This window comes from Oncorhynchus kisutch, linkage group LG3 (genome assembly GCF_002021735.2).
Source record: "Oncorhynchus kisutch isolate 150728-3 linkage group LG3, Okis_V2, whole genome shotgun sequence".
Taxonomy (NCBI): Eukaryota; Metazoa; Chordata; class Actinopteri; order Salmoniformes; family Salmonidae; genus Oncorhynchus; species Oncorhynchus kisutch.
Window position 1 is genome coordinate 12735971 of NC_034176.2, and position 17824 is coordinate 12753794.

At 43.1% G+C, this 17824-nt stretch overlaps 1 protein-coding gene across 8 annotated transcripts in view; it reads right to left on the reverse strand.

Moving 5' to 3' along the window:
- rtkna (rhotekin a) overlaps positions 1-17824 on the reverse strand; it is a 109177-nt gene that overhangs the window by 61237 nt on the left and 30116 nt on the right. The window contains exon 1 of one of the 8 annotated variants that reach the window (XM_020467906.2): positions 4038-5050. The exons of 6 other annotated variants lie outside the window; for them this stretch is intronic. In XM_020467906.2, the coding sequence (XP_020323495.1) occupies positions 4038-4133 (96 nt within the window). In that variant the 5' untranslated portion in view covers positions 4134-5050. Of the gene's footprint in view, positions 1-4037; positions 5057-17824 lie in introns of those variants that run through there. One more of the 8 variants, XM_020467912.2, reaches the window with a different exon arrangement.

A 17824-nucleotide genomic window follows, 5' to 3' on the forward strand; every position in this document is an offset into this window, starting at 1 on the left:
CCAGAGAACACCAACTAGTCTAGCACATTCAGAACAACAACAAATCCAGCAGATAGAGAGAAGAGTTACCTCATCCTTGTGGGTATTATTACTGCAACCATCAACAACAAACCTCCTTGGCATATTTAGCTTTTAAAAAAAACTAAAACAACTCACCTCGCTTGACTACCAAATGCACGGGAGAAGAGGAGATGCACTTTGTTGAATTAATTTATATTGTTTCATCTTCATGGATGTACATAGTAGTTCACCAATACCAACACTTGGGCTTGAATGTAATTACATACTAGCATGGCTAGTAGCTAACATTAGCCAGCTGGAGCTAGCTAGGTAGCACCAGTTCTCCACATGACATTTACAATAGTGCATTGTGGGTAGTTCCGAAGATATCCAAAAATATGTTGACTACAACTAAGTTACTAAGTCTTTGACCACACTACATTGTTACTTTGGTGAGTAAAAACTCATGCTATCTACCCTTTAAAACCTGAACAAACAGGGATGTTGTAAGGAGGGTAATGTCTACCTGGATGACTAAAAACAAACCATAACTTGCTGTGAGCCGGAGCATTGACATACTCTGATTATGTAAAGGTCTGGAATGCTGGCTCTGACCCTCTGGGTGTGTTCTCTTGTTCTATGTAAGCACAGCAGCTCAGGACAGCTGCCCACCGATGACCAATGTCTTACCAGTAGAACTCCAGGAACTAAGCTGAGAACTCATGTTTGCACCTTGGACAGATACAAGCCTCCCAGACAGCAACAAGGGGGAAGTTTACTGTTTTTAGTCATCCACAGGACTCTTCTAAACTACCAACCTTTAGGGCAAATGATGGTCTGCTACAGCTTATGGAGGCCACGCTGCAGCACACGGAGAACTCAGCATGGAGTTGTAGTGGGTCGCACAGTTCTACCACATATATATAATCGATTCCAGCAACCCACCCAGACAGGGAAACCATTGAGGACACTGAAGAGAAACACAAGCCTGTTTACTGAGATCCTACACTGACAACCCAGTTGGGATCTCTTTGTTGAGAGTGTATCTGCCACTGCTTTCTGCCAGCATAGAACACAGATTCAGCATGTAGACTGACTGGCTTTTTCCAGTTTGTTTGTGAAGTAAACAAGTCAGTGGCTCAAAGGAAGCTCTTTCATAGAGTATAAATGAGTGGTTTGAGACTGATTGACATCTGGTGACTGGGATGAAAGGGTACAACTCGTGAGAGCATCCGTGATGATTCTGTAATGGCTGAGGGATTGAGGATTCAACGGGGAGGCAGGGAACGTCAGGGGCAAAGCCGGTGTTGTAAATTCTCTTCTGGACACAAAGGAGACCCATCTGGGTGGGGGTGTCCGTGTGTGGTATTGTTCTTCTATCCTCATGGGGACCTGAAACCCCCAAATGTCCCCACAGGGATAGTAAAATGAGGGAACATTTCCCACGTCTCCATGAAGACAAAGGCTATTTTCATTTTAGGGGTTAGGTTTAGGGTTAGAATTAGGGTTACATTTAGGGAAAATAGGATTTTGAATGGAAATAAACTTTAGGTCCCTAAGAGGATAGAAGAACAAGTGTGTGTTTGTGTGTATGCGTGTGCCCATTAGACACCCACTGTTCTATTAAAAAGTAATGTTGTCCATCGTATACCCAAATGGACCAACTGGCTTTCTGTTTGGGCCAGATGAACTAAGACACAGCTCCATGAGTAGTGGAGGTGAGATGCCAACCTGTGCCATGGTGATACTACTGCACCCTTCAGCACAGCACCCTTCAGGTCCCACAGTTGCAGAGGCTAACACTCCCATTGTCACTTAGATGGTGGGTCACGACCTTCAATGGGTTTGAATACAATAAAATACTCCAGTCTGAACTTAAACAACTAAAACCAGGTAGAAAGTGTGTAAAAATGATAATGAACCTATATTTTTAAATAATTTAACCTCTATACTAGTATTTAAAATATAGAGTTATTAGCAGTGCTAATTAACGGATGTGGATGATTTTGTGGTCTCAAACCAGTGAGCTTAACATTATGGGCAAAATTGAATTATTGACAATAAAAAAAGAAGGGACTGTTGTCATATAATTGGTACATTTACCATCAATATAGAATGAAACATAGTTTTCCAGATTTCAACAACTAAAAACTAAAAATCACCGTGCGAATATTGGATGACAGAAAACCTGGTTCAAGGTCCCAAGGTAAAACCAGTAGATGACACGCTCCTAACACACAACAGCTGCAGAGCTAACATAGTTTCACAATAGAGAAGCCAAGCATCCAAAAATGTTACATTAGAATTTCCTTTTGATATTCCCTGTATGATTTCCAATGGCCATGTGTCTCCTGCCTCTCTCCTCAGATTAAAGCCTCCATGCAGTGTTTTAATGTTATTTTTAAATCATCACTGTATGTCTAATAAATCACTGTGTGTGTTTATTTAATGAAAATAACTCCAAAATATAATTGTAATAATTTAGTTCCCCGAGGATCTTTTGGCCATTGAAATGCTGTCTGATTGTGTGGGAGAAATAAATCAGAATATATTTACATAAACAGCCCTGATTGGCTGATAGGATGGTCTAGAGCCCTCTCTCTTACCCAGATGAATGGTCATTGGTCTATTATAAATCAGATCAGATTGTGATGTCATGATCTGGGCTAAAAACTCCACCCCACCTGAACAGGCAGACATTTCTGCCATCTTTTCAAACAGCTCATACACAAAAAGGGCATTATCATCATTTTCACAATTTCAGAGTGTTATTTTAACCTTCTAGTGCAGAAATATTCAATGCCCCTTTAGTTCAGACACTCTGCTCATCAAAGAACAGACACAATGTTTACATACCCTACATTATTCATCTCATATGTATACGTATATACTGTACTCTATATCATCTACTGCATCCTTATGTAATACATGTATCACTAGCCACTTTAACTATGCCCCTTTGTTTACATACTCATCTCATATGTATATACTGTACTCAATACCATCTACTGTATCTTGCCTATGCCGCTCTGTACCATCACTCATTAATTTATCTTTATGTACATATTCTTTATCCCCTTACACTTGTGTCTCTATAAGGTAGTAGTTTTGGAATTGTTAGCTAGATTACTTGTTGGTTATTACTGCATTGTCGGAACTAGAAGCACAAGCATTTCGCTACACTCGCACTAACATCTGCTAACCATGTGTATGTGACAAATAACATTTGATTTGATTTGATCTCTGTGAGGTGGACTGTAATGCTCAGCTTAGTCCCAAAATGACTAAATTGTTATGTATAATGTTCACATCAACGATATAACACTGACTACATAAGAACCAGTACAGTCCTATTTCACTTGGCAATTGATACGTATTGCATCATTAGGCCTCTCTTCCTTTCCATCTCTCTTTCCCTGTCACACGCACCCACGTTTACCCCATTGGGGACTTGTGAGTCCCACACATACAGCATGCAGCTGCAGATAGAGTGTTAGTACGCTGGGTTAGAGAGTAAGTAACTGTCCATGACTTGTGGTGTTTTCTGTTCTCTCTCACTGAAAACTTCTGGACACCACACCAGAGTAAGCATGACACCTTGGTCAGGGACATTCTTCAGCTAGCCCCTCCTAACTCTTAATATGTAAAAGCAGCGGAGCTGGGAACTCACTCAGTAAACTGGCTCATGTAGTCTACTGTATGTACACAGTTCAGTGGAAAGTCGGAAGTGAGCGCCTGTACACGCTGGTCCCTGCCACATCAGATACGGTCTGAGATAGACCACAGCTTACTCGCTCTCCCTGTCTATTGCCACCCTATGATTTGTACACCTACACTTCAAAATAGAACTTCACTGAAACGCCCTGCTTGACTTGGGAGAGAAGGCAAAGATATGACATGACAACACCGCACATCGACTAGCAGGTGAAAGAAGAGCTAGGCCATCAGCTCCAGTGAGAGGCGCTGGGAATCAGATGTGACAGTGATAGCTTCCATAAAAGTGCAGTCAACCTTTGGGGACGATCTACGTTAATTACCTGTAAACTCAGGGCAATCTGGCGAATGTACATCATGTTCAGGTCCTCCAAAATGCGCAGTTTGTCCTCCATGTCAGCGTATCTGTCCATTGGCATCCCTCGAAGAAATATCCACAAATTGAGGTAGCCTATGATTGAAGGTTTTCACTTCCACGCCCCCCTTTTAAAATGAATTTGTTACAAATGTGAGGCGTTTAAGGGAGCTGAGAACTCAAATTCCCAAGGATTTTTTTTTTTACGAACGCTTATGGTGGCAAATGAAGTAACATGAAGATTTAGAGAAAAGACTAATTTCGAGAATGTACTGTTAGATAAAGTACTGGAGGCGCGCAGCGGTCTCCAAATCCAATGCGCAAAGAGCATACGCCATAAACTTGTTGTTTTTCGAACTATTCAAACCAGTTTCTCTGTTAAAACTGCACAGCACTGACTTTTCCGCGAACCAAAGAGGTAGAGAGACGTGTGCGAGCGCCCTAACAGTATACAGTAACACTGTTCATAAAACATACAGCTAGTCCACAGTGCATATTCTTGGCTACTTCTTTTCAAGCAACAAAGGGCCTCTCAAACACCCACAGTCAACACCCCTCCTGGGCAGTTGCGGAAAGAATGGTCCTTTTTAATGCAATTATTCTCTTTGTGTCCTTGCGTCCTGATTGTGAGGGTGCCGTCTGTCCACTGTGACAAGACCTCTCCGCAAAAGGGCATCGCCTCCGCGGGAACGAACAGCACAGCAACCCCACTGTGCGCAATAATCGCTACAGGAGCCGGGGGAACTCGCGCTAAATTAACCCGTACAACGCGCCTCTCGAAACGGAGCATTAAACACAAAGTGGGAGAAAATAAAGAAAGAAAGAGACTCCACTCCCTTTAAAATAAACAAATACGAAATACCAAACAATTAAAGGGGCATCTGAAAAAAAGGAAGTGGCGAGGGGGATAGCTTTGTTCTTTTCAGACACTTGATAACAAGTGATATTAAAACCGTGTCAGATGGCGCATTACCACACTTAGATAAAACAAGAAAAAAATATGCCCAACCTAACAGCAAATGAAAGACTAACCCCTGAAAACCTCGCTATCGTAAGGCAACGGTGACAACGAATAAGATGAGAAAATTATCTGAATTATTCATATTTTAAGAGTGGACATCGTTCGTTTCTGTATATTCACGGACGAGAGGGAACTATATGCATAATGTCGGACACCGGGGCTTTTGGGATGGTCAATTAAAATGCATATTTGACAATACAAGTCCCGTATGACATAAACCTTTCCATTGCTTATTTAATAATGTATTATGGACTATTCAGGAAAACCCTGTCAATTTAAAAAGAGGCGTCCTCAAACGGAAAACAGGCTAATGTATGGAATTCTCCAATTTAAATATAACCCCCAAAAATAGCTAGTATCATTAATGAAATTGTGAAAACTATCAGTTGAAACTATTCTACAATATAGGGCTTGCAATCGATGGGAAGTGTATTTCCAAGTTGTAGCCCAATAAATAGTCTACAATTTGGGTTTGCAATCGAAGTGTATTTCCAAGTAGTAGCCTATTAAAGATGTCAGGCGTATATGTTTATGAGAAAAATTGTGTTTTCCAAGCATCAGTGAATTTATTAACAGTATAACTTTCCAGTGTTTTCTCAGTTCACGCAGCCAAATGTTGGTGCCCAGTCTTCAACTCTTGAAGCGCTGGCTCTCTAACTTGCACAGTTATAGTTATTTCTAGGTGTTCCTCTTCACCAGTGGAACTTCGGAGTCCTGAAATTGAGAAAATCCCAAAGCTAAACGTTCTAGAGTCCACTTTCTGCCAAATGTTCCTCTCATTTTCCTCTGAGAAACTTCTGGGGTTTTGTCTTCTGTGTTCTTCAAAACAGTAACGAAATGGAGATGGCTGAAATCAAGAAAACTGCTCCCAAATCCGGGCCGATCCCACCATAATTTTCTGTCTCCTGTCTCATTTGCGCGCGTCCTGTAGCGGGTTCAGGCGTTCCAGTGAATTACAGATGATGTGCCAGTGCATCTGGTGTGTGTGTCCTTCCATGTGGCGTGGGAGAGACCGCAATAACTACAAGCGAAGCCCCTCACAGGAAACTGGGGTCATCTCGCGCACAACTCCCACGACCTTCTTACACACATTTATTCCTCTGGTGTTCACAAACACTACAAAATAAAAACACATGTGCACGCCCCCACACACTCCCATGTCATCCTCACCTTACTCTTTCACACAAACACATATTTGCTCAAGTGAATGTTATACTCTAGGGTTTACAAGACAAGGAGAAAGTAAAATCTGAAAACAAATCAACTGTACTAAGCCTCCCCCCACCACCACCACAGAGCACAGGAGCAGTAGCTCACCAGGTCATTTCCCCAAGAAAAGCCTTCAGCCTGAAGTTTAAATTACCCAGCTAATCTTCCTCAGACACTGGGTTAGGCTATGTACAGTAAGAAAGTAGATGTATTGTTCTGGTGGGGGGAGGTGGAAAGATAAATAGTGGATTAGAATGCACTGGAGGGAGGGTGTTGAGTGTTTATGAAAACAGCCTGTGACTGGTTCAGAGGTTAAACCTCCCGGTACCACCTAGCAGTCCCCCCAGAAACTCTATCTGACATGTGGAACTCTGCAGCAGCAGGTTGGGCAAAATCCTGTATGTAAGTCACTTGTCAAAACTTCAAAACCACAGTAGTAAAACAACATTAGAATGTTAAAACACAAGGGAAAGAATCCTCTGTGCTCTCAGAGGCAGGAGAGAACCCCTGTTCTCGTCTCTCAAGGCTTCTTTCTGCTGAGAAGAGTTCCAATGCTAGCGGGAGGTTTGTGAGGTCACTCCATTGCCCATTCAGGCATTAGGGCACATCTTTAGATCATGGATTCATGTGATTCTAGGACTTCGAGGCAGTGAAATCTGTAGACTCTTTTGATGGAAAAGGTCACATACACAGAGCCAAGAACTATTCTAGAATTGTAGCATCAGAACTAATCAGTTGCTTCTTTTACATTACAGAACAATTCTATTATAATGTACCTACGTCTATGTTCACCATATTTGATCAAATAGGAGAACATGTGGAAAATATGATGACCATGTCCCAAGGTGAGATGGGCCGAGAAAGAGAGAGAATCTTATCACATAACACACACATTCCTCAGTGTGCCAGTCTAGCTTGCCCTGGACCTTACGTAACAGCCTGGGATATTGGGCTGCGTTCACAATGCCCGGCGTGCTCTGTGTTCCTGAGCGGATGTGTAGAGTAATATGGGACATTTCCTGTCTGTAATCAGCAGGGTGGAACACACGGCCAGTCGGCCAGTCAATAGGTAGTGGCTATTAGCTACAGACTAGCCAGAGCTGGCCAATCCTGGTCTTTGTTCCTCACCTGATTAAACTCCACATGATCTAGAGGTCGAAGACTATGATTGATATAGTCTTCAATATTATGAATCAGGTGTTTTAGTGTGGGGTCGAAACAAAATCCTGCATACACTGGAGCCCTTCAAGAGCAGGGTTGGCCAGTCACTGCTATGGATACATTGGTAGGGGATGAAGGGATGGCAGCTAAGAAGATAAAGGGAGAGTCTCCACTGTCCACTGTGTAACTTTAGCACATTAAACATTAACCAACCAGCATTATTGAATTGGATTCTTTCACATGAGGAGAGAAACCCCCTGTTGGTTTGACCGTTTACTGTTCAGGTCATCAGTCAACCTACTGAATCACTAGGTTAGATGGGCCTGTCTAAAACCCATTCCAATTCTTATCTCTGGCACAATTATTGGCAAAAGAGGCTATTGGTCAAATGAACAATTATAGATATTTTTTTTTGAAATAGGGCTTCCTGTGTAAACACAGTCAGAGTAGGAAAGGGAGTACAGATACATTGTCACGACTTCTCCCGAAGTCGGTTCCTCTCCGTGTTCAGGCGGTGTTCGGCGGTCAACGTCACCGGTTTTCTAGCCACCATCAATCTATTTTTCATGTTCCATTTGTTTTGTCTCACCTGGTTTCAATTGGTTTCATCTGGTTTCAATTCCCTAATTATATGTTGTATATGTTCCCTCTGTTTCCCCCATGTCCTTGTCGGGAATTGTTTATTGTAAGTACGTGTGTTTTATGTAACTGGGGCGATACAGGTTTCATGCCCATGTGTTTTGTTATTTTTGTATGCCGGTACTTATGTACATTAAACGGCTCCGGCTATTTACCAAGTTCTGCTCTCCCGCGTTTGACTTCCATGCTACCAGTTCCGCAGCCCTGACATACATGGGTATGTGTCGAACTGACCAAGTTCTGCTCTCCTGCGTTTGACTTCCATGCTACCAGTTACACACCCCTGACATACATGGGGATGTGTCGAACTGACCAAGTTCTGCTCTCCTGCGTTTGACTTCCATGCTACCAGTTACACACCCCTGACATACATGGGGATGTGTCGAACTGACCAAGTTCTGCTCTCCCGCGTTTGACTTCCATGCTACCAGTTCCGCAGCCCTGACATACATGGGGATGTGTCGAACTGACCAAGTTCTGCTCTCCTGCGTTTGACTTCCATGCTACCAGTTACACACCCCTGACATACATGGGGATGTGTCGAACTGACCAAGTTCTGCTCTCCTGCGTTTGACTTCCATGCTACCAGTTACACACCCCTGACATACATGGGGACGTGTCGAACTGACCAAGTTCTGCTCTCCTGCGTTTGACTTCCATGCTACCAGTTCCACACCCCTGACATACATGGGGATGTGTCGAACTGACCAAGTTCTGCTCTCCTGCGTTTGACTTCCATGCTACCAGTTCCACACCCCTGACATACATGGGGATGTGTCGAACTGACCAAGTTCTGCTCTCCTGTGTTTGACTTCCATGCTACCAGTTCCACACCCCTGACATACATGGGGACGTGTCGAACTGACCAAGTTGCAAAGGTCCAAAATACTTGAGTGTATTTCTATCAAAAAGGACCCATGAACACAACACATGAAGTTCCTAGGTGCACATCAACTTGGGTATCAAATTTCAACCTTTCTTCATCTTCAAAATGTGGCAGAAGAAAAGGCTTTGATAAACAGATGGAAAGGGTCTAGGAAAGCACATTCTTAAAGGTATCAGAAATACATCAAAACACAATGTTGACGTAAAGACCACCGCCAACTAATATCAACACTTATATTTCGTTTTTGACAAATTCTTTACCTTCCGTAAATATTGCCTTCTGTCTCGTCAATATTGCCTTCTGTCTTGTAATTTACAATTACCAACAACCCATATATCTTTAAGATATTTCCTAATTTCTCTCCCTCATGAGGAGGAAGGATAATGTTCACAGAAGTTCACAGAATTAACAAGTAATGGTAGACCTATCATATTAGTTACAGTGATTTTACTGATATCAACTTTGTTTATGAATTAAGTGATTCAAACTTGTAATTCAGTTACAAAATTGGTAACAGAAGTACCCCAAAAAATCCTTAATGGAATTACTGCAACTGAATTGCCTTCAATGGGAAATCATAATAGTCATGAACCACCAAGGCTTTCGACTCTGTCAATCACCATATTCTTATCGGCAGACTCAGGAGCCTCGGTTTTTCGGATGACTGCCTTGCCTGGTTCACCAATTACTTTGCAGACAGAGTTCAGTGCGTCAAATCGGAGGGCATGCTGTCTGGTCCTCTGGCAGTCTCTATGGGGGTGCCACAGGGTTCAATTCTCGGGCCGACTCTTTTCTCTGTGTATATCAATGATGTTGCTCTTGCTGCGGGCGATTCCCTGATCCACCTCTACGCAGACGACACCATTCTATATACTTTCGGCCCGTCTTTGGACACTGTGCTATCTAACCTCCAAACAAGCTTCAATGCCATACAACACTCCTTCCGTGGCCTCCAACTGCTCTTAAACTCTAGTAAAACCAAATGCATGCTTTTCAACCGGTCGCTGCCTGCACCCGCATGCCCGACTAGCATCACCACCCTGGATGGTTCCGACCTAGAATATGTGGACGTCTATAAGTACCTAGGTGTCTGGCTAGACTGCAAACTCTCCTTCCAGACTCCTATCAAACATCTCCAATCGAAAATCAAATCAAGAGTCGGCTTTCTATTCCGCAACAAAGCCTCCTTCACTCACGCCGCCAAGCTTACCCTAGTAAAACTGACTATCCTACCGATCCTCGACTTCGGCGATGTCATCTACAAAATGGCTTCCAACACTCTACTCAGCAAACTGGATGCAGTTTATCACAGTGCTATCCGTTTTGTCACTAAAGCACCTTATACCACCCACCACTGCGACTTGTATGCTCTAGTCAGCTGGCCCTCGCTACATATTCGTCGCCAGACCCACTGGCTCCAGGTCATCTACAAGTCCATGCTAGGTAAAGCTCCGCCTTATCTCAGCTCACTGGTCACGATGGCAACACCCATCCGTAGCACGCGCTCCAGCAGGTGTATCTCACTGATCATCCCTAAAGCCAACACCTCATTTGGCCGCATTTCGTTCCAGTACTCTGCTGCCTGTGACTGGAACGAATTGCAAAAATCGCTGAAGTTGGAGACTTTTATCTCCCTCACCAACTTCAAACATCAGCTATCTGAGCAGCTAACCGATCGCTGCAGCTGTACATAGTCTATTGGTAAATAGCCCACCCTTTTTCACCTACCTCATCCCCATACTGTTTTATTTATTTACTTTTCTGCTCTTTTGCACACCAATATCTCTACCTGTACATGACCATCTGATCATTTATCACTCCAGTGTTAATCTGCAAAATTGTAATTATTTGCCTACCTCCTCATGCCTTCTGCACACATTGTATATAGACTCCCCCTTTCTTTTCTACTGTGTTATTGACTTGTTAATTGTTTACTCCATGTGTAACTCTTTGTTGTCTGCTCACACTGCTATGCTTTATCTTGGCCAGGTCGCAGTTGCAAATGAGAACTTGTTCTCAACTAGCCTACCTGGTTAAATAAAGGTGTTCTCAACTAGCCTACCTGGTTAAATAAAGGTGTTCTCAACTAGCCTACCTGGTTAAATAAAGGTGTTCTCAACTAGCCTACCTGGTTAAATAAAGGTGTTCTCAACTAGCCTACCTGGTTAAATAAAGGTGTTCTCAACTAGCCTACCTGGTTAAATAAAGGTGTTCTCAACTAGCCTACCTGGTTAAATAAAGGTGTTCTCAACTAGCCTACCTGGTTAAATAAAGGTGTTCTCAACTAGCCTACCTGGTTAAATAAAGGTGTTCTCAACTAGCCTACCTGGTTAAATAAAGGTGTTCTCAACTAGCCTACCTGGTTAAATAAAGGTGTTCTCAACTAGCCTACCTGGTTAAATAAAGGTGTTCTCAACTAGCCTACCTGGTTAAATAAAGGTGTTCTCAACTAGCCTACCTGGTTAAATAAAGGTGTTCTCAACTAGCCTACCTGGTTAAATAAAGGTGTTCTCAACTAGCCTACCTGGTTAAATAAAGGTGTTCTCAACTAGCCTACCTGGTTAAATAAAGGTGTTCTCAACTAGCCTACCTGGTTAAATAAAGGTGTTCTCAACTAGCCTACCTGGTTAAATAAAGGGGTTCTCAACTAGCCTCCCTGGTTAAATAAAGGTGTTCTCAACTAGCCTACCTGGTTAAATAAAGGTGTTCTCAACTAGCCTACCTGGTTAAATAAAGGTGTTCTCAACTAGCCTACCTGGTTAAATAAAGGTGTTCTCAACTAGCCTACCTGGTTAAATAAAGGTGTTCTCAACTAGCCTACCTGGTTAAATAAAGGTGTTCTCAACTAGCCTACCTGGTTAAATAAAGGTGTTCTCAACTAGCCTACCTGGTTAAATAAAGGTGTTCTCAACTAGCCTACCTGGTTAAATAAAGGTTAAATAAAAAATAAAAATATAAAAAAAGTTGGGTCACCTGCTATGTTCCTCCCTTCCACCATAGTACACTTCTCAAAAAAATAAAGGGAACACTTAAACAACACAATGTAACTCCAAGTCAATCACACTTCTGTGAAATCAAACAGTCCACTTAGGAAGCAACACTGATTGACAATAAATTTCACATGCTTGTCAGCACATTCAACTATGTAAAGAAAAACATATTTAATAATAATATTTAATCCATTCAGATCTAGGATGTGTTATTTTAGTGTTCCCTTTATTTTTTTGAGCAGTGTATATTGTACTGTACTGAAATATACTGTACTATACTGTGATGTCCAAACTTGTAAAACATGAGGAGAATGACATTCATATTTATGAATTTCTTTGTAGTACAAATCAGGAACCAACGATGTAAAATAGTTTTTTTTTTCCAGAATCAAGGTGTCATGTCATCGCTGACACCACATTCTTTCTGCAGACATCTTTCAATCTTAATCCGGAGATGATCGCTAACAGAGTTTTTGGGAAACGTGGTCGCATAAAAACCGGAGAAAGATTTGAAGGTAATATAGGTGCTCTTGTTTGCATCTGCACAGTTCTTACACTAAATTTGTTTTTTGTTCATTTTTTAGGGGAAATTGTTAAAAGTAGTCCTTGTGTATGGAGTTGTACTGTTTGTTAAACTGTGAAAATCCAATGGTTTTTGTTTGTGTTAGCAGTTGATGTTATTCTTTAATAACACAGACCCCAAAGCAAATCAATGGGAGGATTGTCATTCTCCCCTGTCCTCAGTGATGCTCTCCAGTGAACAACGGGACAGAATGTAGTTTATAACCCAGCCCTAGCCTGTGGTTGACCAATTAGAATTCCTTGCAGTAAAACTGGGTCAAATGGCCAAATAACAAGTATCCCATTTCAGGTTGAATATATAGACAAACTCCTCCCATGCCTCTGCATTAATCTCCTATTACAGAAAATCCCCCATTTCCTTTGATCGTTAGTACTGCATTGACCTCTCGTCCTCTGTCTCTGCGTTGTGTATTTATCTTCCAAATATTCTTATATTTAACATACATTTTCAAGAGAAAAAAACTGAGCCAGAGTGTAATTCCGTTACCGTGGAATTCCATTCATACTATGTGTGTGTAAGTCCTTTCAGTAGGAGAGAGTACCAGAGTCAGATCCGTTTAAGTGTCTCCAGTCTGCCAACAGTCAGGCAGCAGGGCAGGGCCCCAAACCACAACAAAATAACCCTGGCTGTCATCTACCCCCAATCGGTAAACTGAGCCCCACCCACGCCACAGCTCCCACGCACAAACATCAGCATGCGCTGATATAGACACATATAAATAGAAAGACTGTGGGAAAACATACGCAAAACATCCCCCCACACACACAAAATCTCAAGGACACTTTGAGACGGTCAAGGACTGTGTGAACTTGTGAGCCAATAAATTATCTATGGAATTGGGTGTTAGTCTGAGAAACCATTTGATGATGCGGTACACTGTCTGTGTGATTCAGTGTGTTTTTCTTCTAGTGGGAGTCAGTAGGAGTCAGTCGGCAGGCATATCATGCAACACACCTGTTTCACCTAATGATATCGTCTGATGAGCTGTGAAACCAGACGGCAGTCATACAGAAACCTCCGGAGGACACAGACCCAGACAGATGACAGAGGGAATTCACTTTGTTGTCTGTTCTCAATGTGACATCATAGCTCACTAGAATACTGTAAACGAGCTTTCACAATAGTTTTTAACAGATTTTGCAATATAGAGTGATATCATGTTTTCTATCATTAGTGGGCATGTAGCATAAGAACAGTGAATCACACACTTGGAGCGGTATGGGAGAGTAGTAGTCTATGTCACGTTTTTCCAGCATCAGTAGCAGAAGGAGAGCTAGCATAGGGACCTTTGACACATTTGAAATATCTCAGCAGCATTCTTGGCTGACAACTACGAGAGAGAAACAGTGAGTCACACACACACACACACACACACACACACACACACACACACACACACACACACACACAGCTAACAGGCAACACATGTTCACTGACACAAGCATTTCCTCCACACTTACCCCTCTGGAGACACTTCAACACCAAGTCAGCTGGAGCCTGCCGGAACTTTCTGTGAGCCTCCAAGCCACCCTCCTTGGCCGCCTGTAAGCCCTCAGTCACTGTACATACGCTAAGCTTCATCCCATCACCCTGTACCTCAATTAACTCGTCATGAGCACATTAGTCAATTCAACTCCATTGATTTCCATCCTCATGAAGGTAACGTCTATATTGTGACAATTCATTGTTTTGTCTCTTTTGGATGAAGTTGAATTTCTATGGCTCATCAATTTGTCTTTAGAGACTCATTTTGATGGATACTCAGAGAGATGAATCCTAGATTTACATGTATATACATTCTACATACAGTAGTTATGTAGACAATAGTTAGACAGAATGATACGTTTTTGCTCTGTACTAGATAAGACATTACACAATGGAACAATGGCTCCCTCTACAGGAACAACTGCAAATGGCGCATTCCATTTTTATACTTGGTGAGACTCTTAGGCGCGCGCGCACACACACACACACACACACACACAGGATGTGAGTACTAAGTGAATCCACAACAAACCAAGAACTCTGTGTTAGTCCAAAAAAAGCAATTAAGAGTAAACAAGTTTGAGGAGAGGTTGAGTACAGCACTGCTGGAAGACAGTGTTCAGTTGTCTTGTTTCCCTTCTTCAGGAAGTGAAAGAGAACCACAGCAGAGAGAAACCGCAGACCTATTTTCTATCACCAACTGCCCTCTGAGGCCACAGTCAGTGTTCAAATGGGGGCAGTAAGAATGGGAATGGGGTCACTGGAGAAAAATCCATTCTGTAGCTATTAAAAATCCAATCTGTCGCTATTACCTGAAGAGGGATTGTAATGAGCATGAAGGGAACTATAATCTATAAAAGGGAACCAGAAATTAAAATAAAAATCAAGGCTAAAAGGGTACTCAACAGCAACTGAAAATGGACAGTTAGGTACACGTATTGGTGTACAAACACAGCCGCTCATTCCTCCAGACCAACCGTAACCAGTGACCTCAGCCCTTGCAAACTCAACAGCTGTCGAGCATCCAAAAGTTGAAGTGGATTTCACAATAGAGTGGCATTGTTTTCTCAGTCAAATCATAATCAAATTGTATGTCACATGCGCCAAATACAACGGGTGTAGACCTCATCGTGAAACACTCACAGCCCTTCCCAACGATGCAGAGTTAAAAATTACAACGGATGTAGACCTCATCGTGAAACACTCACAGCCCTTCCCAACGATGCAGAGTTAAAAATTACAACGGATGTAGACCTCATCGTGAAACACTCACAGCCCTTCCCAACGATGCGGAGTTAAAAAATACAACGGGTGTAGACCTCATCGTGAAACACTTACGGCCCTTCCCAACGATGCAGAGTTAGAAAATACAACGGGTGTAGACCTCATCGTGAAACACTTACGGCCCTTCCCAACGATGCAGAGTTAGAAAATACAACGGGTGTAGACCTCATCGTGAAACACTTACGGCCCTTCCCAACGATGCAGAGTTAGAAAATACAACGGGTGTAGACCTCATCGTGAAACACTCACGGCCCTTCCCAACGATGCAGAGTTAAAAATTACAACGGGTGTAGACCTCATCGTGAAACACTCACAGCCCTTCCCAACGATGCAGAGTTAGAAAATACAACGGGTGTAGACCTCATCGTGAAACACTTACGGCCCTTCCCAACGATGCAGAGTTAGAAAAGACAACGGGTGTAGACCTCATCGTGAAACACTTACGGCCCTTCCCAATGATGCAGAGTTAGAAAATACAACGGGTGTAGACCTCATCGTGAAACACTTACGGCCCTTCCCAACGATGCAGAGTTAGAAAATACAACGGGTGTAGACCTCATCGTGAAACACTTACGGCCCTTCCCAACGATGCAGAGTTAGAAAATACAACGGGTGTAGACCTCATCGTGAAACACTTACGGCCCTTCCCAACGACGCAGAGTTAGAAAATACAACGGGTGTAGACCTCATCGTGAAACACTTACGGCCCTTCCCAACGATGCAGAGTTAGAAAAGACAACGGGTGTAGACCTCATAGTGATACACTTGCTTACAGCCCTTCCCAACGATGCAGAATTAAAAAATACAAATAGTAACGCAAGAGGAATAAAATACACAAGAATGGAGCTATAAACAGGGTGTACCAGTATCAAATCAAATTTTATTGGTCACATACACATGGTTAGCAGATGTTATTGTGTGTAGCAAAATACTTGTGCTTTGTTGTCTTGGAGTTGTCTTGGAGCCTGTTGGTCCGAGAGCCAATGTGCCGATACCATTTGCCAGACGGTAGCAGAGTGAACAGTCTGTGGCAATTTTTTGGCCCTTCCTCTGACGTCGCCTGATATAGAGATCCTGGATGGCAGGGAGCTCGGCCCCAGTGATGTACTGGACCGTCTGCACCACCATGCTTTGGGGTCGAGGGCAGTGCATTTGCCATACCAAGTGGTGATACAGCCAGTCAAGATACTCTCGTTGGTGCAGTTGTAGAACTTAAGGATCCGAGTGCCCATGCCAAATATTTTCAGTCTCCTGAGGGGGAAGATGAGGTGTCGTCCCCTCTTCACGACTGTGTGGGTGTGTATGGACCATGTTAAGTCTAGGGCCGGGACGATACCAGTATCATGATACTCATTAGTATCGTGGCCAGGAAACGTGACAAAGCGGATTTAACTTCTTTAGGAAAACAGCCCTAATGTTGTAAACAAACATTATGTTGTCTTCCAGTCATACTTATTCATTCTCCAAGCTATAGCACACAATATTCTACATACAGAGGTTTTTAAAAGACCAAAGAGTTTGTTCTGCTTCGTGTTTAAAGTTTTACCACACAGCACGGACTTCAATCAGCCACCAGCCTACACACACACGCACGCACACACACACGCACACACCACACACACACACGCACACACACACACGCATGCACACACACACACACGCACACGCGCACACACACGCACACCACACACGCACACACACACACTCACACACACACACACACACACACACACACACGCACACACACACACCACACACGCACGCACACCACACACACACACACACACACACACACACACACACACACACACACACACACACACACACAATCTACAGACATTTACCTAGTATTTTGGTTACAGTATGTACTGTGAAATTCCACAACATAACTATAAATCCATCCCGAGCATACATGCACAAACACACAGAGGGAGAGAATGAGAAAGCACACCCCTCTGAGAGGGAGGCCCTGACTGCCTCTACTCACAATGGCCAGGTGTTGATGTGATGTGTGTGGGAGAGAGAGTGAACAGATCCTTTGTCCAAAGGAAAGGAAAGGAGAGGGGGATGGAGGGAAGAGTACAGGTGCTGTAAGCAGACAGGCATGTGACCTGGCTCTGGTTCCCCTGTTCCTGAGGCTTAGGATGCATATCTGGTATTCTATTCCCTATGTAGTGCACTACTTTTGACCAGAGCCCTATTGACTAAATAGGTGTTTATGGGCTGGACATGCTGAAGTGATAGGCTACACTTAAACCAACGGGCTCTGAATAGTAACACAAAGACACCACCACCCTGGGCACTAGAATCTGACACTCTGGATACTGACCCCACCACCCTGGGCACTAGATTCTGACACTCTGGTTACTGACCCCACCACCCTGGGCTCTAGACTCTGACACTCTGGATACTGACCCCACCACCCTGGGCACTGGACTGACACTCTGAATACTGACCCCACCACCCTGTGCACTAGATTGCAATGTCATCCCAGACC